Source organism: Hypomesus transpacificus, chromosome 4 (genome assembly GCF_021917145.1).
Source record: "Hypomesus transpacificus isolate Combined female chromosome 4, fHypTra1, whole genome shotgun sequence".
NCBI classification, from domain to species: Eukaryota; Metazoa; Chordata; class Actinopteri; order Osmeriformes; family Osmeridae; genus Hypomesus; species Hypomesus transpacificus.
In genome coordinates this window covers 10,564,538-10,587,557 of record NC_061063.1, presented here as the reverse complement: position 1 = coordinate 10,587,557, position 23,020 = coordinate 10,564,538, and the positions used below count along the sequence as shown (strand labels likewise).

The 23,020-nt window shown below is 47.9% G+C and overlaps 1 protein-coding gene across 1 annotated transcript in view; it reads left to right on the top strand.

Moving 5' to 3' along the window:
• Positions 1-19,320, top strand: part of atp9b (ATPase phospholipid transporting 9B) — a 32,726-nt gene extending 13,406 nt beyond the window's left edge. Inside the window, exons 13-28 of the mRNA XM_047019731.1 lie at positions 141-425; positions 7,486-7,647; positions 8,151-8,243; positions 10,420-10,503; positions 10,640-10,810; positions 11,135-11,233; positions 11,504-11,593; positions 11,900-12,044; positions 12,690-12,754; positions 13,105-13,260; positions 13,889-13,953; positions 14,157-14,265; positions 14,433-14,490; positions 17,413-17,616; positions 17,790-17,822; positions 18,051-19,320. Of these exons, the coding sequence (XP_046875687.1) occupies positions 141-425; positions 7,486-7,647; positions 8,151-8,243; positions 10,420-10,503; positions 10,640-10,810; positions 11,135-11,233; positions 11,504-11,593; positions 11,900-12,044; positions 12,690-12,754; positions 13,105-13,260; positions 13,889-13,953; positions 14,157-14,265; positions 14,433-14,490; positions 17,413-17,616; positions 17,790-17,822; positions 18,051-18,187 (1,956 nt within the window). The 3' untranslated portion in view covers positions 18,188-19,320. The remainder of the gene's footprint in view (positions 1-140; positions 426-7,485; positions 7,648-8,150; positions 8,244-10,419; positions 10,504-10,639; positions 10,811-11,134; positions 11,234-11,503; positions 11,594-11,899; positions 12,045-12,689; positions 12,755-13,104; positions 13,261-13,888; positions 13,954-14,156; positions 14,266-14,432; positions 14,491-17,412; positions 17,617-17,789; positions 17,823-18,050) is intronic.
• The last annotated feature ends 3,700 nt before the right edge of the window (positions 19,321-23,020 follow it).

Here is a 23,020-nt window from a genome sequence, read left to right as displayed (position 1 = left end):
TCTTCCTGTCTGCACTGTTCTTCCTGTATGCACTGTCCTTTCTGTCTGTACTGTTCTTCCTGCATGCACTGTTTGGTCGTAGCTTTGGATAAAAATGTTGTTGGAGCGTCCATAGACCAGCCTGGTTTGTTTTGCCCCAGCAGGCAGCCCCCTCCCAGGCCCCTGGGCAGCCCAGCAGCGGTGCCCCCAGCACGGGCACGGCCTCGGCCTCCACCCCGTCCCAGAAGCCGGCGCCGGCGGGGCCCAAGGTGCGTAAGAGCGTGAGCAGTCGCATCCTCGAGGCGGTGAAGGCTGTGGCGCTCTGCCACAACGTCACTCCTGTGTATGAACCCAGCGACGACACCACCGCCGAGACGGAGACTGCAGAGGCCGACCAGGACTTCAGCGACGACAACCGCACCTACCAGGCCTCGAGTCCAGACGAGGTCAGCCTCTGCCTCAGCCTCTGCTCCAGCCCCAGCCTCTGCTCCAGCCTCTGCCCCAGCCTCTGCCCCAGCCTCTGCTCCAGCCCCAGCCTCTGCCCCAGCCTCTGTTGCAGCCTCTGCTGCTGCCCCAGCCTCAGTCCCAGCATCTGCTCCAGCCTCTGCCCCAGCCTCTGCTCTAGCCTCTGCCTCAGCCTCAGTCCCAGCCCCATTAGATTTAAGTACACTATTTGTTCTGCTTGGGTAGTTCTACTAACTAGAGCGTTGTAGCCACTCATTCCCTTTTACACAGGGCTAATCAGGCTTTTTAACTTCCTAAATACATGTGATTTATGTTCTGGTTCTAAAGACGTGTCACATCTTACGACATATATAATGACAATATTCTACCCAATAGAGAAAAATTATAATAATCTGTATTTATTAAATTACATGTATAATGCCAAAGGCAGTATATATACAGGACACTACATGCACTGTACATCCCATTAAACAATGATTTAGAGAAACTCAGTCCAGTCAAGCTGTCAAAACAAAAGGTTACAGTGTCTAGTCTGATCCAGACTTGTCTGTCCTGTCCTGACTTGATGTGTAAATGTATTAATTTACTTCAACATTTGGCTCTCTTCATTATCTCTCATCACTGGGATTGATCAATATTTAATTTTCCCTGAGAGACAATGAGAGACAATGAGAGGGGTTTATGGTTGATTATTGAGTTCCTCCCTCCCCCGTCTCTCTCTGTCTCTCTCTCTCTCTCTGTCTCTCTCTCTCTCTCTTTCTCTCTCTCTCTCTGTCTCTCTCTCTCTCTCTCTGTCTCTCTCTCTGTCTCTGTCTCTCTCTCTGTCTCTCTCTCTTTCTGCCTTCTGTTCTCTCTCTTCTTTTGTCTGCTGCTATCCCTCTTCCCTGTCATTCCTTTTCAAGCGTATCCCTGTTTCTCTCTCTCCCCCTTTACACTCTGTCTCTCTCTCCCCTTTACACACTGTCTCTCTCTCCCCCTTTACACTCTGTCTCTCTCTCCCCCTTTACACTCTGTGTCTCTCTCCCCTTTACACTCTGTCTCTCTCTCCCCCTTTACACTCTGTGTCTCTCCCCTTTACACTCTGTCTCTCTCTCCCCCTTTACACTCTGTCTATCTCTCCCCTTTACACTCTGTGTCTCTCTCCCCTTTACACACTGTCTTGCTTACTCCTATACAGTGCCCTCCAAAAGTATTGGAACAGTGAGGCCAATTCCTTTATTTTTGCTGTAGACTGAAAACATTTGGGCTTGACATCAAACGATGAATGTGAAACCAGAGATCAACGTTTCAGCTTTTATTTCCAGGTATTTACATCAGGATCTGATGCACAACTAAGAAAATATCACATTTTTGTTCGAACCCACCCATTTGTCACGTGAGCAAAAGTATTGGAACATGTGACTGACAGGTGTGTTTTGTTGCCCAGGTGTGTCCTATTACATACATTATTCAATCAATAAATACCACTGAATGTCTACACTCAGGTTCAGATTGGGTAAGATAGGTTTTGTCTATGCAGACTGTATTCAGAGGTGAAAACAACATGAAAACCAGAGCGCTGTCTTTGGGTGAAAAACAAGCAATTGTGAGTCTTAGAGAAGATGGAAAATCAATCAGAGCCATTGCAGAAACATTGGCCATAGCCAGTACAACCATTTGGAATGTCCTGAAGAAGAAGAAAACTACTGGTGTACTAAGTAACAGACGTCGAACAGGTAGACCAAGGAAAACATCAGCAGTTGATGACAGAAACATTGTGAGAGCTGTAAAGAAAGACCCTAAAACAACTGTTAGTGAGATCAGCAACAACCTCCAGATGGCAGGAGTGAAGGTATCACTATCTACTGTTCGCAGAAGACTTCATGAACAAAAGTACAAGGGCTACACCAGAAGATGCAAACCACTCATTAGCAAGAAGAATAGGAAGGCCAGGCTGGAAATTGCCAAAAAGTACAGAGATGAACCTCAAAAATTCTGGGACAAAGTTTTATGGACTGATGAGACAAAGATTAACTTTTACCAAAGTGATGGAAAGGCTAAAGTTTGGAGAAAGAAAGGAACTGCTCATGATCCCAAACACACAAGCTCATCTGTGAAACACGGTGGAGGTAATGTCATGGCTTGGGCTTGCATGGCTTCTTCTGGGACGGGCTCATTAATCTTCATTGAGGATGTAACACATGATGGCAGCAGCAAAATGACCTCGGAAGTCTACAGAAACATTTTGTCTGCCAATTTAAGGAAAGATGCAACCAAACTGATTGGCAGAGCCTTCATCATGCAGCAAGATAACGACCCAAAACACACTGCCAAAACAACAAAGGAGTTCATCAGGGGCAAGAAATGGAAGGTATTAGACTGGCCAAGTCAATCTCCAGACTTAAACCCTATAGAGCATGCATTTTACCTGCTTAAGAGGAGACTGAAGGGAGGAACCCCACAAAACAAACAACAACTGAAAGAGGCTGCAGTGAAAGCCTGGGAAAGCATCAAAAAGGAAGAATGCAAAAGTTTGGTGATGTCAATGGGTCACAGACTTGCTGCAGTTATTGAAAGCAAAGGATTTGCAACTAAATATTAAGTCTTATTCACTTAAATATGTTTTAAGTATATCTGTTCCAATACTTTTGCTCACATGACAAATGGGTGGATTCAAACAAAATGTGATATTTTCTTAGTTGTGCATCAGATCCTGATGTAAATACCTGGAAATAAAAGCTGAAACGTTGATCTCTGGTCTCACGTTCATTATTTGATGTCAAGCCCAAATGTTTTCAGTCTACAGCAAAAATAAAGGAATTCGCCTCACTGTTCCAATACTTTTGGAGGGCACTGTATCTCTTTCCCTTCATCTTTTCTCCCTCCCTCCCTCCAGCCAGCAGGCCTCAGCTAGGCCTGAATTTCACCAGCGGTTCGTCCGAGACATCTGTGTTTTAATGTCCCTTCATTAGGGAGATGAAGTGTGCTGACCTGGGGTCAGCTGGCCCACTGCTTCTCCACACTGACAATAGCGCCCTGTCGTCCCCTTGTCCTCACACTGTCCCACCCTGTCCCCACTCTATCCTTACCCTGTCCTCACCCTGTCCTCACCCTGTCCTTACCCTGTCCTCACCCTGTCCTCACCCTGTCCTCACCCTGTCCCACCCTGTCCCCACCCTGTCCTCCCCCTGTCTTCACCCTGTCCTCCCCTTGTCCCACCCTGTCCCCACCCTGTCCTCACCCTGTCCCACCCTGTCCCCACCCTGTCCTCCCCCTGTCCCCACCCTGTCCTCCCCTTGTCCCCACCCTGTCCCCACCCTGTCCCCACCCTGTCCTCACCCTGTCCCCACCCTGTCCTCCCCCTGTCTTCACCCTGTCCCACCCTGTCCCCACCCTGTCCTCCCCCTGTCCCCACCCTGTCCTCCCCCTGTCTTCACCCTGTCCCCACCCTGTCCTCCCCCTGTCTTCACCCTGTCCTCACCCTGTCCTCACCCTGTCCCCACCCTGTCCTCCCCTTGTCCCCACCCTGTCCCCACCCTGTCCTCCCCCTGTCTTCACCCTGTCCCCACCCTGTCCCCACCCTGTCCTCCCCCTGTCTTCACCCGGTCCCCACCCTGTCCTCCCCCTGTCCCCACCCTGTCCTCCCCCTGTCTTCACCCTGTCCCACCCTGTCCCCACCCTGTCCTCCCCCTGTCTTCACCCTGTCCCACCCTGTCCCCACCCTGTCCTCCCCCCGTCCCCACCCTGTCCTCCCCCTGTCTTCACCCTGTCCCACCCTGTCCCCACCCTGTCCTCCCCCTGTCCTTACCCTGTCCTCCCCCTGTCCCCACCCTGTCCCCACCCTGTCCTCCCCCTGTCCCCACCCTGTCCTCCCCCTGTCTTCACCCTGTCCTCACCCTGTCCTCCCCCTGTCTTCACCCTGTCCCACCCTGTCCCCACCCTGTCCCCACCCTGTCCTCCCCCTGTCCTCACCCTGTCCCCACCCTGTCCTCACCCTGTCCTCGCTCCGGAGCCCTGGCAGAGAGGAGCGTTTGACCTGGCTCCTCAAGGCCCCACGGTCCCCGCAGTAAGCTGTTTATGGTCTACGCTCTGAGGTGATAGAATACACACCTCAGACAGTGTAGCCCGATCAGAGTATTCCACTGAGGAGCTGTGATACGAATGGTTGCTCAATAAGCAGCATGATTAACCCTTACCATATACAGATATTTATTTATACTGGGCATTTTCCATGCTTTATTGGACAATTCTAAGTGAAGTGTGACAGGAAAGGCAGGGAGAGAGACAGAGACAGAGACAGAGAGACAGAGAGACAGAGAGACAGAGAGAGAGAGACAGAGAGACAGAGAGACAGAGAGACAGAGAGAGACAGAGAGAGACAGAGAGAGACAGAGAGAGACAGAGAGACACAGAGACAGAGAGAGAGACACAGAGACAGAGAGAGAGACAGAGAGAGAGACAGAGACAGAGAGAGAGACAGAGAGACACAGAGACAGAGACAGAGAGACAGAGACAGAGAGACATGCAACAAAGAGCCCAGGATGGATTTGAACCCAGGCCACTATGGTTAGGCCTCAGTCTACATGGTACACACACTTAATCCGGTGAGCTATCGGGGTGTACCTTTACCAAGTACAACCTCAGTTTATCAGCTATGCAGTTCTCCCTCAGAGTACACCAAAGGTACACCCTGTAGAGGCTTCGGTGTATGCACGTTGTACTTGTCATTTTGGGAGGGCTGTGTTTCTTGAGGCTAACGACATGCTGGGAAGAATTCAGCTTTTTAGGATCAATTTTCATCATGGAATGCTTAGCCACTGTTCATTTTAAAGGCAGTCCTGCCATGTTGATATACATAATCATTAGGACGTCTGAAATGCTATTGAAATGATTGAGTAGGTAGTTTAAGCTGGCCTGCCAGTGTAGTAAAGTAGACATGGGTAGTCTGTTCTAGGACAGCTGGAATGAATCACGCACGGCTCGTATTCAAGTTGACACAGCTCTAAAAATGTCCCGGAGAACTGCTAAAAAATATTGATTAGATTTTGTACGTGGGTGTGTGTGTACGTGTGTGTGTGTGTGTGCCCCACATTGCCACACATGCCCTAACACTATCCAGATGTGTTTCAGATCAACCCAGGCCAGGGGAGGGAACAGACTCACGATGAGCTGGAAACAGGAAGTGCCAATTTGTAGGTCAGAGTAATAACCAGGTTTCAGCAACAGTGGTGGGGCGTGGGGCTCGCTGGTGGCTGCTGTTTCCTGCTGTGCAGAGAGAAGCAGGAAGGAAGCAGAGTAGCGCTGATATAGACGCCAACCAGCAAGCCGCCCTACAGAGACACCATCTGGACAGCTGCTTCGATAGGAGCCAATCTGTGATCAACACAAGCACAAGGCCTGGCGAGCTGGTTCTGGGACTCAGACAGTGATATCTCTGTTCTATTGCATCTCTGTACATTTGACATCCTTTAAGCAGGTATATAACCCCATCCCAAGCAGCTCACCTGTAGTGTTTACTGATGCTGTGGTCGTGTAGGGTTCACCTGTAGTGTTTACTGATGCTGTGGTCATGTAGGGTTCACCTGTAGTGTTTACTGATGCTGTGGTCGTGTAGGGTTCACCTGTAGTGTTTACTGATGCTGTGGTCGTGTAGGGTTCACCTGTAGTGTTTACTGATGCTGTGGTCGTGTAGGGTTCACCTGTAGTGTTTACTGATGCTGTGGTCGTGTAGGGTTCACCTGTAGTGTTTACTGATGCTGTGGTCGTGTAGGGTTCACCTGTAGTGTTTACTGATGCTGTGGTCGTGTAGGGTTCACCTGTAGTGTTTACTGATGCTGTGGTCGTGTAGGGTTCACCTGTAGTGTTTACTGATGCTGTGGTCATGTAGGGTTCACCTGTAGTGTTTACTGATGCTGTGGTCATGTAGGGTTCACCTGTAGTGTTTACTGATGCTGTGGTCATGTAGGGTTCACCTGTAGTGTTTACTGATGCTGTGGTCATGTAGGGTTCACCTGTAGTGTTTACTGATGTTGTGGTCATGTAGGGTTCACCTGTAGTGTTTACTGATGCTGTGGTCATGTAGGGTTCACCTGTAGTGTTTACTGATGCTGTGGTCGTGTAGGGTTCACCTGTAGTGTTTACTGATGCTGTGGTCGTGTAGGGTTCACCTGTAGTGTTTACTGATGCTGTGGTCGTGTAGGGTTCACCTGTAGTGTTTACTGATGCTGTGGTCGTGTAGGGTTCACCTGTAGTGTTTACTGATGCTGTGGTCGTGTAGGGTTCACCTGTAGTGTTTACTGATGCTGTGGTCGTGTAGGGTTCACCTGTAGTGTTTACTGATGCTGTGGTCGTGTAGGGTTCACCTGTAGTGTTTACTGATGCTGTGGTCATGTAGGGTTCACCTGTAGTGTTTACTGATGCTGTGGTCATGTAGGGTTCACCTGTAGTGTTTACTGATGCTGTGGTCATGTAGGGTTCACCTGTAGTGTTTACTGATGCTGTGGTCATTTAACTCTCTCGAGTCTACGATCACGCCGGCGTGATCAGAGCGCTGGTCGACTTTCGGACCACGCAGAATGTAAACAAAGACACTCAGAGGGCTGCCGTCGATTTCATGCGAAAGTGCAGACCTGAAGCTACATTTGAGTGTTTAATTTGTGTAAATACACCAAGTAAAACTTAAGATTCACCTGTAGTGTTTACTGATGCTGTGGTCATGGAGGGTTCACCTGAGCGGTCCGTAATGGGCAGTCTCTCAGCCTTGTTAGTGAAGATCTGGGAAGTAGGCAGCAGGTTATGGTGCTCACTCTTCTTTCTCAATATTGACCAGCTTTCCTAATAGACTCATGACAATCGAGCACAAGTGAAACCTACTGTAGTCAGTAAAAACAGATGAGTTACACACTAACCAAGTTTGTTTGACACTTCTGAAGAGGGAGCTTGACAGATCGCATGGCCGTGTTTCAGAGGAAGTGTTGTGACCTGAGGTTTCTTTCTGCAGGCATTTTAAGGAAGCATGCAATTGAATACATGATTGTGTGTGTGTGTGTGTGTGTGTGTCAGGTGGCGCTGGTGCGCTGGACGGAGAGTGTTGGGCTGACCCTGGTGACCAGAGACCTGTCCTCCATGCAGCTGAGGAGCCCAGCTGGACAGACCCTCTCCTTCCTCATTCTGCAGGTGTTCCCCTTCACCTCAGAGAGCAAGAGGATGGGCATCATCCTCCGGGTACGGGCTGGGGCTGGGACTGGGAGGCTGGGGCTGGGAGGCTGGGGCTGGGAGGCTGGGAGGCTGAGGCTGAGGATGGGGGGCTGGGAGGCTGAGGCTGGGGGGCTGGGAGGCTGGGGCTGGTAGGCTGAGAATGGGGGGCTGAGTCTGGGAGGCTGGGGGAATGGGAGGCTGGGGCTGAGGCTGGGGGGCTGGGAGGCTGGGGCTGGTAGGCTGAGAATGGGGGGCTGAGTCTGGGGGGCTGAGGCTGGGGCTGAGACTGGGAGGCTGGGGCTGGGGGGCTGAGGCTGGGGGACTGAGGCTGGGAGGCTGGGGCTGGACAGCATCATGTGGATTACATTAGATTGTGTTCTATTATGTTATACTATGTTTTGTTATATTTAACTTTAAAATATTTGATGCCATGACACTTTACTTATTGACCTTATGTTACTTATGAGCCGTTGTCGTGTGTGATGTTGTTGACAGAGGTGTTCACCCACATGTTTGTGTTTTCACAACAGGAGGAGTCCACCGGTGACATCACCTTTTACATGAAGGGAGCCGACGTTGCCATGACGAGCATCGTACAGTACAACGACTGGCTGGAGGAGGAGGTGGGGGGTCTTTAAGGCCGTTTAGGGTCGGCACGGTAACGTGTGCGACGGCTCAGATTCAAAGCCTAGAGAACAGTCTTCTAGTGTTTTTATCACTGTGTTTGGCTCATAACTGTCATTCACCAAGACAACTCTAATGACCTCTGTATTAACGAGGACATGCAGCCACTGTTCAACAGCCCTGCCCAGCCTTGGTCGAAGAATAATTATGCATACGTTCATAATCGTATTGGCAATATTGAGTCATTTAGGACCAGGGGCGGCTTGGATTTGATTAGTGACCTAGATCAAAGTTAATTGCTGGGAGGCATTACAGTATGTCATATTCCTAACAATGGTGTTAATTATGTTGTGTTGCTGTTACTTTAAAACGCTGTCTACGTAGTCCTGCACAGCTGTTAATGTCAATAAGCAATCAGAATGTCACTTTCAGCCTATTGGCTTGTCATATCACAACTAACCCTTCCTGTGTTTGATTGGCCCTGCGCTCTGCCTGCAGGGGGAATGCAGCATTGATTCTCACTTTTTTTTCTAAACCGTCATGTGCAGTTGAGGCTGTACTGTACATACGCTGTTAAATTAATGAGAATTTCACAGTTCAGTTGATTATGAGCTTTTTAATGGGGGGGGGGGGGGGGGGGGGGGGGGCGCTCAATTATTGTCACCTAATTTGCTTCAACTTAATGTGGTACTGTGAGGGAGAAATAAACACTAAACTCATAGTGACTTTGTTGACACCCTAACTAAGTGTCCCTGGTTGTTCCTGTGCTGTGTGTCCTGTGTGTCCTGTGTGTCCTGTGTGTCCTGTGCTGTGTGTCCTGTGTGTCCTGTGTGTCCTGTGTGTCCTGTGTGTCCTGTGCTGTGTGTCCTGTGTGTCCTGTGTGTCCTGTGTGTCCTGTGCTGTGTGTCCTGTGTGTCCTGTGTGTCCTGTGTGTCCTGTGTGTCCTGTGCTGTGTGTCCTGTGTGTCCTGTGTGTCCTGTGTGTCCTGTGTGTCCTGTGTGTCCTGTGTGTCCTGTGTGTCCTGTGCTGTGTGTCCTGTGTGTCCTGTGTGTCCTGTGTGTCCTGTGTGTCCTGTGTGTCCTGTCCTGTGTGTCCTGTCCTGTGTGTCCTGTGTGTCCTGTGTGTCCTGTGTGTCCTGTGTGTCCTGTCCTGTGTGTCCTGTGTGTCCTGTGTGTCCTGTGTGTCCTGTGTGTCCTGTCCTGTGTGTCCTGTGTGTCCTGTGTGTCCTGTGTGTCCTGTGCTGTGTGTCCTGTGTGTCCTGTGTGTCCTGTCCTGTGTGTGCTGTGTGTCCTGTGTGTCCTGTGTGTCCTGTGTGTCCTGTGCTGTGTGTCCTGTGTGTCCTGTGTGTCCTGTCCTGTGTGTGCTGTGTGTCCTGTGTGTCCTGTGTGTCCTGTCCTGTGTGTCCTGTGTGTGCTGTGTGTCCTGTGTGTCCTGTGTGTCCTGTGTGTCCTGTCCTGTGTGTCCTGTGTGTCCTGTGTGTCCTGTGTGTCCTGTGTGTCCTGTGTGTCCTGTGTGTGCTGTGTGTCCTGTGTGTCCTGTGCTGTGTGTCCTGTGTGTCCTGTGTGTCCTGTGTGTCCTGTGTGTCCTGTCCTGTGTGTCCTGTCCTGTCCTGTGTGTCCTGTGTGTCCTGTGTGTCCTGTGTGTCCTGTGTGTCCTGTGTGTCCTGTGTGTCCTGTCCTGTGTGTCCTGTGTGTCCTGTGTGTCCTGTGTGTCCTGTGTGTCCTGTGTGTCCTGTCCTGTGTGTCCTGTGCTGTGTGTCCTGTGTGTCCTGTGTGTCCTGTGTGTCCTGTGTGTCCTGTGTGTCCTGTCCTGTGTGTCCTGTGTGTCCTGTGTGTCCTGTGTGTCCTGTGTGTCCTGTGTGTCCTGTGTGTCCTGTGTGTCCTGTCCTGTGTGTCCTGTGTGTCCTGTGTGTCCTGTGTGTCCTGTGTGTCCTGTGTGTCCTGTGTGTCCTGTCCTGTGTGTCCTGTGTGTCCTGTGTGTCCTGTGTGTCCTGTGTGTCCTGTGTGTCCTGTGTGTCCTGTCCTGTGTGTCCTGTGTGTCCTGTGTGTCCTGTGTGTCCTGTGTGTCCTGTCCTGTGTGTCCTGTCCTGTGTGTCCTGTGTGTCCTGTGTGTCCTGTGTGTCCTGTCCTGTGTGTCCTGTCCTGTCCTGTGTGTCCTGTGTGTGTCCTGTGGCAGTGTGGGAACATGGCGAGGGAAGGCCTCAGGACCCTGGTGGTGGCCAAGAAGGTCCTGTCTGAGGAGCAGTACCAGGACTTTGAAGTACAGCACCGCACCCATCACATCAAGTCACATACAATATATGGATATGTTATATCAACATCCAGTCCTCCAGTCCCACATGACACGATCATCCTCCTTTCTCAACACTCCCCCCCTCCCTCCTCTGTCCCCCCAGAGCCGGTACAGCCAGGCCAGGCTGAGCCTCCATGACCGGGCCCTGAAGGTGGGGGCGGTGGTGGAGAGTCTGGAGAGGGAGATGGAGCTCCTGTGTGTGACGGGCGTGGAGGACCAGCTGCAGGCGGACGTCAGGCCCACCCTGGAGCTGCTGAGGAACGCTGGCATCAAGGTGGGCAGGCCTCTGCCACGCTCACCTGCTACGACGACAGGAACTGGCACCTAGGGAAATATATTTTTAAATCAGGTAGACTGAGTGGCAGGGAACCTAAAGGGGTCTCAGTCAGTCAGTGGATGCTGAGCTGTTTATGTTCAGATCTGGATGTTTGTGTTCAGATCTGGATGTTTGTGTTCAGATCTGGATGTTTGTGTTCAGATCTGGATGTTTGTGTTCAGATCTGGATGTTTGTGTTCAGATCTGGATGTTTGTGTTCAGATCTGGATGTTTGTGTTCAGATCTGGATGTTTGTGTTCAGATCTGGATGTTTGTGTTCAGATCTGGATGCTCACTGGGGACAAGCTGGAGACAGCCACCTGCATCGCCAAGAGCTCCCATCTAGTGTCCCGCAGCCAGGATGTTCACATCTTTAAACCGGTACGCTGTCTTCTCTCCTCTTTGTTACTCTCCTCTCTTCTACTGTTCTTTCCTTTCTCCTCCTCTCTTCTCCTTCATCTCTTCTCATCTCTCCTCTTCTCCTCTCTTCTCTCTTCTTTCCTCCTCTTTTCTCTCCTCTTCACTCTTACAACCCTTCTCCTGTGTTGTTGTTGAGCCTAGTAGACCTGCATGGGCCTGGTGTGTGTGTGTGTGTGTGTGTGTGTATGTGTAAGTGTGCTGCTGTCTAAGTGTTGCGTGGCTGTTGAGCAGGTCTCCAACCGAGGGGAGGCCCACCTGGAGCTGAACTCCTTCAGGAGGAAACATGACTGTGCTCTGGTCATCTCTGGAGACTCCCTGGAGGTACCAACTACAACCACACACACCTGTTTCACCTGTTCAGTCTCACAACCTCACACTCCTGCTTCACAGGAACAGACCAAGCTCTAAGCAGAAGAGAAGGTTCTGTCGCTGCCTATAGAAGACCAAACAAACCATCTAGTATATCTGTCAGATTGAGTAGAGACTGAAATAAGACATTTCCATTCTATGATTTCCACACAGTATGTTTTGGGAACAAACCTTACTCTCCTTAAGTCTCAAACAAAGTCTCTGTGCATATTTCAAGGCTTGTTTCTGACTCTGAGTGTCTGGACTGTGGGATTGCAGGTGTGTCTACGCTACTATGAGCATGAGTTTGTGGAGCTGGCGTGCCAGTGTCCTGCAGTGGTCTGCTGTCGCTGCTCCCCCACTCAGAAAGCCCACATCGTCAAGCTGCTCCAGCAGCACACTGACAACAGGACCTGCGCTATAGGTGAGACCTGTCTCCCCTCTCTACCTGTCTCTCCTCTCTAGCTGTCTCTCCTGTCTACCTGTCTCTCCTCTCTAGCTGTCTCTCCTCTCTACCTGTCTCTCCTCTCTGGCTGTCTCTTATCTCTAGCTGTCTCTCCTCTCTGGCTGTCTCTCCTCTCTAGCTGTCTCTTCTCTCTACCTGTCTCTCCTCTCTACCTGTCTCTCCTCTCTAGCTGTCTCCTCTCTACCTCTCTCCTCTCTACCTGTCTCTCCTCTCTAGCTGTCTCTTCTCTCTACCTGTCTCTCCTCTCTACCTGTCTCTCTTCTCTAGCTGTCTCCTCTCTACCTGTCTCTCCTCTCTACCTCTCTCCTCTCTACCTCTCTCCTCTCTACCTGTCTCTTCTCTAGCTGACTGGGAAAGAGACCCCAGAGAAGATACACAGACATACACACACAGCTACACAGAATACACACGCATACACAGAAAATACTAGTGGAAAACACGAGGGATTCTTCTTTTTAGTTGAGTGCTTTGACTGCTTTCACCCAGAGGAAACATTATCACTTGTATCCACAAGGTGGCGATCAGAGCATATCCCATCAGGCAGCAGCTTTCCTGTGTTTGTGCCTTGTGTGTGGTTACACAGGATCTTGCTGTTTCCTGCAGGTGATGGAGGAAATGATGTCAGTATGATCCAGGCTGCAGACTGTGGGATTGGTATTGAGGGGAAGGTACGGTATCCTCAATGCTAGATGATAATAACACCCCAAAGTCTTAACACTCAAATCAACAAATGCTGAACAGGGAAACACACAAACGTATACTCCCTTTATGTCTCTCTCTCTCTTCCTGTCTCTCTCTTCCTGTCTCTCTCTTCCTGTCTCTCTCTCCCTGTCTCTGGCCCTCTCTCTCTCCCTGTCTCTCTCCCTGTCTCTCTCTTCCTGTCTCTCTCTCCCTGTCTCTGGCCCTCTCTCTCTCCCTGTCTCTCTCCCTGTCTCTCTCTTCCTGTCTCTCTCTCCCTGTCTCTGGTCCTCTCTCTCTCCCTGTCTCTCTCTCCCTGTGTCTGGCCCTCTCTCTGCAGGAGGGGAAGCAGGCTTCCCTGGCAGCTGACTTCTCTATCACCCAGTTCAAGCACATCGGCCGTCTGCTCATGGTGCACGGCAGGAACAGCTACAAGCGCTCAGCCTCCCTGGGCCAGTTCGTCATGCACCGGGGCATGGTCATCTCCACCATGCAGGCACGGCCACACACACCCTCCTCTCCACCATGCAGGCACGGCCACACACACCCTCCTCTCCACCATGCAGGCACGGCCACACACACCCTCCTCTCCACCATGCAGGCACGGCCACACACACCCTCCTCTCCACCATGCAGGCACGGCCACACACACCCTCCTCTCCACCATGCAGGCACGGCCACACACACCCTCCTCTCCACCATGCAGGCACGGCCACACACACCCTCCTCTCCACCATGCAGGCACGGCCACACACACCCTCCTCTCCACCATGCAGGCACGGCCACACACACCCTCCTCTCCACCATGCAGGCACGGCCACACACACCCTCCTCTCCACCATGCAGGCACGGCCACACACACCCTCCTCTCCACCATGCAGGCACGGCCACACACACCCTCCTCTCCACCATGCAGGCACGGCCACACACACCCTCACACTCACAGTGCACTTAGCAAACTCTTCCAGAGCAGCGTCCAGGTTCATGGAAGGAAGGCACAGTTGAACATCAAGGATCACAAGTGCAACAGGCTCTCTTCTGACCTCCAAGTTTTCGTCTCTTAACTTATAGAATGTCCAAACTCTTGTTGAAACATTCTGTAATCAGTGTCTGTCTCTTCACAGGCTGTCTTCTCCTCGATCTTCTACTTTGCGTCCGTTCCTTTGTACCAGGGCTTTCTCATGGTTGGGTAAATATCTCTTTAAACCGGACACTGTCACATTTGAGTGTTAAGCACACCTGAGTGACGTCTTCAAGTAACGCTCTGTGTTGTATTCATGTACTGTCTGTCCCTCTTTCCCTCCTATACTTGTATCTATCTATACTCCACACACACACACTCACTCACACACACACACTGTCTGTCCCATCCCTCTCCCCCTCTCCGTCCAGCTATGCCACCATCTACACCATGTTCCCAGTGTTCTCCCTGGTGCTGGACCAGGACGTGAAGCCAGAGATGGCTCTCCTCTACCCAGAGCTCTACAAAGACCTCACCAAGGTAGCAGGACCCCCTGCGCATCCACCAGGGACCCAGAACATTCTCCTAGTTATCATGAGTCCAGATCAACACTTGTTGTGTTCCAGTTTTGTCGTTGACTGGCTGTGGAGTTTAGATGTTTGTAGTGGAGGAGTCTTTAGTGTTGCTGCGTCTCTCTGCTCCTCCAGGGCCGGTCCTTGTCCTTCAAGACGTTCCTCATCTGGGTGTTGATCAGTGTTTATCAAGGTGAGTGAGGACAGGGCATTCCCCTGTCTGATCTGCTCCCCAACATCGCTGCTTCACCACAGGTCTACCTCAAGCACAGCATCCTGAAGGTCATGTAGTCATTCTCAGTAGCAGGTGTCTCTCCGCCGCACCAGAAAGATGAGCACAAGCTGTGGCGTGACCTGCAGGATTCTTTTCAAAGTGAAGTGGCATTCAGGACTCAGGGGTTCATCATTTTCATTCTGTCCCCAGACTCCCTCAGACGAGCTGTTTCTCAGTGGCTCTAGTTTCTCTGTCAGACAAAGTTACACGCAGGCTTTTGTCCGTCCAGTAAATCAATATTTCTGGACTCGCTAAGCCAGGCAGCATGTGAGAGAGATCTATGCTGCTGTTCAAGCATGACTTCCTGACAGCTCTAGTTTTTTAATTAAAGACGGAATACCAAGTCCATTGAAAGAGGAAATATGAGGTCTACGGCATGGGGGGGGGGGGGATCAGCCACTGTCGACTTTAATTTATTACAGTTTAACTTCCAGGAACGTCCTGTATGGAGACTATGAAAAAGCAATTATGTGATCAGTTTTAGGCTATTAAACTCAATTTGCGCCATTTTATGAAATGTAAGGCTATCAGAATACAGTCGTCTCTGGAAGAATGCGAGGCTTCTCTGGGGGTTTACCTGGCGACACTAGGCTGCATTGTGCCTCTCTTCCTCCTCATAGATATACAGTGCCCTCCAAAAGTGTTGGAACAGTGAGGCGAATTCCTTTATTTTTGCTGTAGACTGAAAACATTTGGGCTTGACATCAAATAATGAACGTGAGACCAGAGATCAACGTTTCAGCTTTTATTTCCAGGTATTTACATCAGGATCTGATGCACAACTAAGAAAATATCACATTTTGTTTGAATCCACCCATTTGTCATGTGATCAAAAGTATTGGAACAGATATACTTAAAACATATTTAAGTGAATAAGACTTAATATTTAGTTGCAAATCCTTTGCTTTCAATAACTGCAGCAAGTCTGTGACCCATTGACGTCACCAAACTTTTGCATTCTTCCTTTTTGATGCTTTCCCAGGCTTTCACTGCAGCCTCTTTCAGTTGTTGTTTGTTTTGTGGGGTTCCTCCCTTCAGTCTCCTCTTAAGCAGGTAAAATGCATGCTCTATAGGGTTTAAGTCTGGAGATTGACTTGGCCAGTCTAATACCTTTCATTTCTTGCCCCTGATGAACTCCTTTGTTGTTTTGGCAGTGTGTTTTGGGTCGTTATCTTGCTGCATGATGAAGGCTCTGCCAATCAGTTTGGTTGCATCTTTCCTTAAATTGGCAGACAAAATGTTTCTGTAGACTTCCGAGTTCATTTTGCTGCTGCCATCATGTGTTACATCCTCAATGAAGATTAATGAGCCCGTCCCAGAAGAAGCCATGCAAGCCCAAGCCATGACATTACCTCCACCGTGTTTCACAGATGAGCTTGTGTGTTTGGGATCATGAGCAGTTCCTTTCTTTCTCCAAACTTTAGCCTTTCCATCACTTTGGTAAAAGTTAATCTTTGTCTCATCAGTCCATAAAACTTTGTCCCAGAATTTTTGAGGTTCATCTCTGTACTTTTTGGCAAATTCCAACCTGGCCTTCCTATTCTTCTTGCTAATGAGTGGTTTGCATCTTCTGGTGTAGCCCTTGTACTTTTGTTCATGAAGTCTTCTGCGAACAGTAGATAGTGATACCTTCACTCCTGCCATCTGGAGGTTGTTGCTGATCTCACTAACAGTTGTTTTAGGGTCTTTCTTTACAGCTCTCACAATGTTTCTGTCATCAACTGCTGATGTTTTCCTTGGTCTACCTGTTCGACGTCTGTTATTTAGTACACCAGTAGTTTTCTTCTTCTTCAGGACATTCCAAATGGTTGTACTGGCTATGGCCAATGTTTCTGCAATGGCTCTGATTGATTTTCCATCTTCTCTAAGACTCACAATTGCTTGTTTTTCACCCAAAGACAGCGCTCTGGTTTTCATGTTGTTTTCACCTCTGAATACAGTCTGCATAGACAAAACCTATCTTACCCAATCTGAACCTGAGTGTAGACATTCAGTGGTATTTATTGATTGAATAATGTATGTAATAGGACACACCTGGGCAACAAAACACACCTGTCAGTCATATGTTCCAATACTTTTGCTCACGTGACAAATGGGTGGGTTCGAACAAAAAGGTGATATTTTCTAATTTGTGCATCAGATCCTGATGTAAATACCTGGAAATAAAAGCTGAAACGTTGATCTCTGGTTTCACATTCATCGTTTGATGTCAAGCCCAAATGTTTTCAGTCTACAGCAAAAATAAAGGAATTGGCCTCACTGTTCCAATACTTTTGGAGGGCACTGTAGTTCCTCAGTCCATCCTTATCACCACACATAGGATTATCCCAGCACACGGCTCTCGGCTGAAGTGCAGCTTCCATCCTCTGGCTCTTACTCAATCACCTTAAGACGGTTCTCAGCCTCATGAAATCTATTTGATGTGTTCAGCCCTTTTTACAAGCAGGGTCACAGAGGGCTTCACGTATGGCCATAGAACTGCACGTCAACCAAGCTAAACCCTCAAGGTAGACAAGGAAAAACTCCCAGGAAAACTGAGAGGAAAAATGATTGAAGAAGAAACCTTGAGTTCAGTAACCCTGCTAACCCGTGTGGAGGTTTTTAAATGTACTTTTTAAAGTTTTTAAACTTTAATTTAGTATTCCCTGTAACTTTAATCCAGGGTTGTAGTCCTAACCCGGTCAGTATGATGCTCTTAGTAAAAAGTGCAGTGAACAAATTCACCCTTTTCAAAGAGAGGTCAGGACACATCTTACTGTATAACGCAACCAACACCCCTGCTTTAATCCATCTGTTTTTCCATCTCATTTCCTGCCTTGTGTTTCTGTTTGGCGCCCCCAGGTGGCATCCTGATGTATGGCGCCCTGTTGCTGTTTGAGTCAGAGTTTGTTCACGTGGTAGCCATCTCCTTCACGGCGCTGGTGCTGACGGAGCTGCTGATGGTGGCGCTGACCGTCAGGACCTGGCACTGGGTCATGGTGCTGGCTGAGCTCTTCAGCCTGCTCTGCTACGCCGCCTCCCTCGCCTTCCTCAATGAGTACTTCGGTATGACAGCCCCTCCAGCTCGAGCAACATTCCCTCTCTCTCTTTCTCTCTTTCTCTCTTTTCTTTCCCTCTCTTGCTCTCTTGGTTTCCTTCTCGCTTCCCTCTCCCGCTGCTCTCACCTTAACTCCTGTTCTTCTGTGCCTCCTGTGTGCTGGGTGGCGTCCTGGGGGCAGGTGTGGGCACGGTCTCCTGTGGAGCCTTCCTGGGTAGGTGTGCAGCCATGAGCCGGTCCTTGTCTGCTCTACATCTTCTTCCTTTCCACTTTCTCCTTCTCGTTTTACCCACCAGGCTACGCTCTCTCACACACAGGGATATCTACTGATTCCAACATAAAGTTATCACGAGTGATTATGTAACATGTTTGTTAAATGAATTGACGGTTGATGTTTCCAGGTGTTGCATGTGTCTGATCTGTGTTTCTGTTGTTCCTCCAGACCTGCCCTTCATCATAACTCCAGCCTTCCTGTGGAAGGTGTCAGCCATAACTGGGGTCAGCTGCCTCCCTCTCTACATCATCAAATACCTGAAGAGGAAGTTCTCACCTCCCAGCTACTCCAAGCTGTCTTCATGAGCCGGGGCTCCAATCTGCTCTCTGTATTTATCTTTCGCGACTCTGCTGCCCTCCTCTTCAGCGTGTTTATTTTGCTGGTGCATGATAGGAACCCGAATACCGAGGACCACTGGAAGATAAGAAAAATCACTGAATTGTTGATGTAACTGGAGGATGGGAGTACTTGAAAAGACTGATTTCCAAAACACAGACTCAACACAGACGTTGTGAGGAAGAGGAGGCCCGGTCGACCATCTCGTCCCTCTTTAAGACTTCTTCTCTCCATCGGCTTCGAGTGTCGTTTTTTTATACTGTCATTTGGTTTTCCCTGTGAACTTTTTCTATGTGGACTCTTTACGCAATTTTCAATACTGCCTAGTGTTTCATAACACTGTGAAACATTTCTTTGATACGTGTAGCTTTTACTACTGAACAAAATGCTGCTCTTTACTGTACTTGCTATGAGGGGGAAAAAAAGCACATTTACCAAAATACACAAAATGACTAAATGATTTGTTGGGGAACAACCTCACTGCTGCAGGCTGTCTAGAAGCAGAGTGGCATGTCATCACACCCTCCTAAACCCCTCGTGGTGGGAAACCAGCACTCCTTCCTTGTGTTATTAGCTGTGATGTGTGTATGCTGGCTGAAGACAGTGGAGAGAATCAGCTTGCTGCATGGCTGCTGGGTACTGGCAGGTGAAATCAGACCTTATTATGAGGATTTTAAACAGGCTCTTGAGACGTCTAATGTCAGTTCAAATATTTTTGTTTTTTTTATGAGTGTGACCTCCTTTTCCAGTAGATTGATCATGAGACTGACCCTGCTGTAGTTAACGATTCACCAGATGATGTTTACAGATTAGTGTTCTATCATTAGGTTCTTTGTCTCAAAGAAATAATTGCAATTAGGATTTGTGATTCCTGAAAATCAGTTGTGATTTTATTTAGCTGCTCAGATTATGGCCAATATAACAGTATCTTTAAAGACCTTTACAGTAAGATTCAGGACTTTAGATGAGGGTTGAGTGTGATTTTGGTGAACTGACAGTGAAATCAGGTGTTATCATATCCTGGATGAGTGAGTGTCTCTTCAGGTGGAGACCGAGGCTATAAATGGTCTGGCAGAACAAAATAAAATATATGTTTCAACCAGAATATCTTTTCTTATTTGTGTACACAATACAGTGAGTGTAATGTTGGAATCTATTGATGGTTGCCATGCTTGTTGCTCAGTTTTATCCATAACCTTAACTTAACATGAACCTATGAACCATACGTTACCATGCACATTATGACTCCACCAAGCTTATATTGGGATTTGTATGTTTTATTGCATACAGTTTTTTTCTCTTCAATAATTTACATTCATGAAGACTAGAACTGTTGGTGATTAGGAAGTGAGAATAATTCAAACTACTGCAGTCAGAACTCAATATTTTACTCTGAGTGAAAGAGAACGTTTTGTTGTCTGTAAAAAGGCAGATTGAACCCAAACTGTTTTTAGTTTTCAATATGTTGTTCATTTCCCTCCACAGAGAAGAAACTGCTTTGTGGATGGAGAGCCACCCTATGATAAATGTGATGGTCCAGTAGCTGTAAGATGTAAGAAACTGTTCTCTTTCATCCTCCTCTTCGTTTCACTGTTATTGTAGGTTAACATTCGAGAGGAAAAGAGTGCTTTGAAAACAGCATCCAGTGTGTGTAAACAGTCTAGAATATCAGGCTGTGGTCGCCTCTGAAGCAGTCAAGCCAAAGAATGTTGAATTGGTAGTTTTGTGCTGACGTGTCTTCAGAGATAGTAAGGACCTTTTTGTATTTTCATCTGTCTTGTGTAAGATAGCTTTACTGGTTTAGCAGATAACTCAAGTCAAGTGTTGTTTGAACTGACTGACTGTGTTGACCTTCACCATACAGATGTTTACAATCTACAAAAGCGAGAATTCAAGTAAAAAAAATACACTACCCGTTAAAATATATGCTCATGGTCGTGCGACAACATCTGCCAAAAGTCCTGACTAGAAGTTTCAGTTTCTGTCATAGTTCTCTGAGTGAACGACTGAAACCTCCACATTATAAACATCTGCCGTTTGGAACACTTGGTCAAACTGGGATTTTCATCATTTTGCAATTTGCAGTGAGACCTACCATTAAGCTATCTGGTTACTAAACGTTCAAAATGGCTCTCTTCATACTCTGACTGGGTTAGTTACGGAACACTTCAGTGCTCTTTCAGAATCAACCAGAAGAAACCAGGACAGATTAAACAGTAGCTCCTGTCGGAAAACAATGGTAGTGTATGTTACCTGACAAATATACACTTGTAACATGTATACTGGTTGCCCAACCAGTATACATGTTGAGCTAAATAAGCTCTCATGCAGCTCAGAGGAGACCATGGGCACTCACCCTTTGCTGAAGGCTTGCCACTGTTGCCAAGCAACAACCCCAAACAACAGGAAACATGAAGGATTCCATGTCAGGGCGGACAAAAATAACAAGAGCATTGATAAGAGACAGAGGCTGACTAGAGCACCCCACTTCACCTCCCCCCTTGCTCCCCCAACACCGACTCCCTCCCACCCTGCCAGTCTCTCCCCCTGCCTGACATGGTCTAAATGGGGGCCATGATTATAGCTCAGGCAATGTCTCAGTTATCTTTTTGTGTCTCAATCTGTTGCAGGGTTCAACAACAACAAAAACTCAGTCCCGCTGAATTCACTGGGAAATCGAAATGTTTAGAAAGAAAAAAAAATAAAAACCTTTTTTCAAAAACCTTTTTTCAAAAACCTTTTTTCAAAACCTTTTCGCAAATTTTTTTTCAAAAAAAATTCAAACGTAGTCTTCAAAATGTTGAAAAAATCTGACTTGAGACCAGCCTGTTACATCTGACATGAGACCAGTTCTGAATGGTTGAAAAATATAGTATTTTAAAAATATGTAAAAAATATTTTAAAAATATTTTAAAAATATGTAAGAAATATTTTAATAATCTTTTAATCTTTTTCAAAACCTTTTTTTCAAAACCTTTTTTTCAAAACCTTTTTTTCAAAACCTTTTTTTCAAAACCTTTCTTTCAAAACCTTTTTCAAAACCTTTTTTTCAAAACCTTTTTTTCAAAACCTTTTTTTCAAAACCTTTTTGCAAAACTTTTTTGCAAAACCTTTTCAACCTTTAGAAAAGGGTTAGGGTTCAAGTACACTTCACTTTAAAACTGTACATAAAAAAAAAATATATAGGCCACATCATTAAAAAAGTAAGCAGCCGTGATTGTGACATCGATGGCAGCGCAGCCTCTCCGAGGATTAGCAGTGCAGAGTAACAACTCATAGAATGCCACATCATTAAAGTGTAGCTTCTCACCTGTAGAGATGGGCAAGCTGTTAGGGAATACCCCTGCCTAACCCTAACCCCGCTGAACTGCCCAGACCTGCCAGAGATAGCTGCCTGTCTGGCTGGGACTGAGAGAGAAGTTGTGTAAGTATACACCACCACAGATAGTACCCTAAGGGATGGAAGAAAGTCTTATGAAGATCCTCAGTCAAGCATGTCAAATAACTGGGTCTGAGACAAGCTTTTATATAGCCCGTAGCCTAGCCCACCGTATGTAACTACCGATAATTACAGTAGAGTGTTCTGTCTGAAGGAAATGCTAAAGTGATGATTTGATCCTACAAAAACCCATGGAACACTTATAATAATTCTATAGACGTAAAAAAAAAAGTTTCCCTACTGATGACTGAGGATGCGAACCCAGTCAAGCGGGAACATGTAGCCTACTGTATGGTTGAGATCACTACTCCACCAGAACACGGAGAGCCGCTGATGTAGCAGCCGTCTGTTGTCATCTCACATACATTTACATTTAGTCATTTAGCAGACGCTCTTATCCAGAGCGACTTACAGTAAGTACAGGGACATTCCCCCCGAGGCAAGTAGGGTGAAGTGCTTGCCCAAGGACACAACATCATTTGGCACGACGGGGAATCGATCCGGCAACCTTCTGATTACTAGCCCGACTCCCTCACCCCTCAGCCATCTGACTCCTTAATGATGAACGTCTTCATTGGATTCATAGTGACAGCAGTTCCATGTCAAACATTAGCAAAGATTTGTTTGCGCACAAATCTGCTCTTAAGACATGTAGACTCCATCATACCAGAATACGCCTGTCTGGGGAGACAGCAGGAAACTGTAATGAGTGAACGAAGCGTGACTTCAGGGGACAGGACAGTGGGTTGAGGTGGGAGGGGGGGGGGGGGGAATACTCCCATAAATGTTAGGCACCATTCAAGCGGCCTGAAAATCAGTGAGAGAGCTTTTAATATGTATGTAGGCCTGTATGTACGGAATGCATGTCTGCACGGCTATAACATTAAATGACAAACACCATGTCAACTGGTTCAAGACATCGCACGGGCACCGCCAGGAATTTTGGGCCCCATGGAAAATAAATAAATAATAATAATTGGGATCATTTCTATTAGTTTTTCTATTTTTTGGGGCCCCTGTCAGTCAGGGGCCCTTGGAATTGTCCTAACTTTTCCCCCCTATATGGCGCCCCTGCATCAATGTGAAACCTCGGACTAAGAGGCAATTTACAAACATACATATATAAGCAAAAAAATATATATATTAGATCTACAAGCACAATTAGGTGCAGGATCAAGACAATGGGCCTATTATTGTTCTCCTTAATAATCCACGCTTGCAGCTGTTGACACCAGTGGGCAGAGAATAGCCTGGCATCTGCTAGTCAGACGTGTGGCTGGCGTCACCGTCGAGGGGCGGTGTTCCTGGCTGAGGTGATCCCCGGGTTTAAAAGCACCGGAGCCCTCCCCGCGACCAAGCGGTG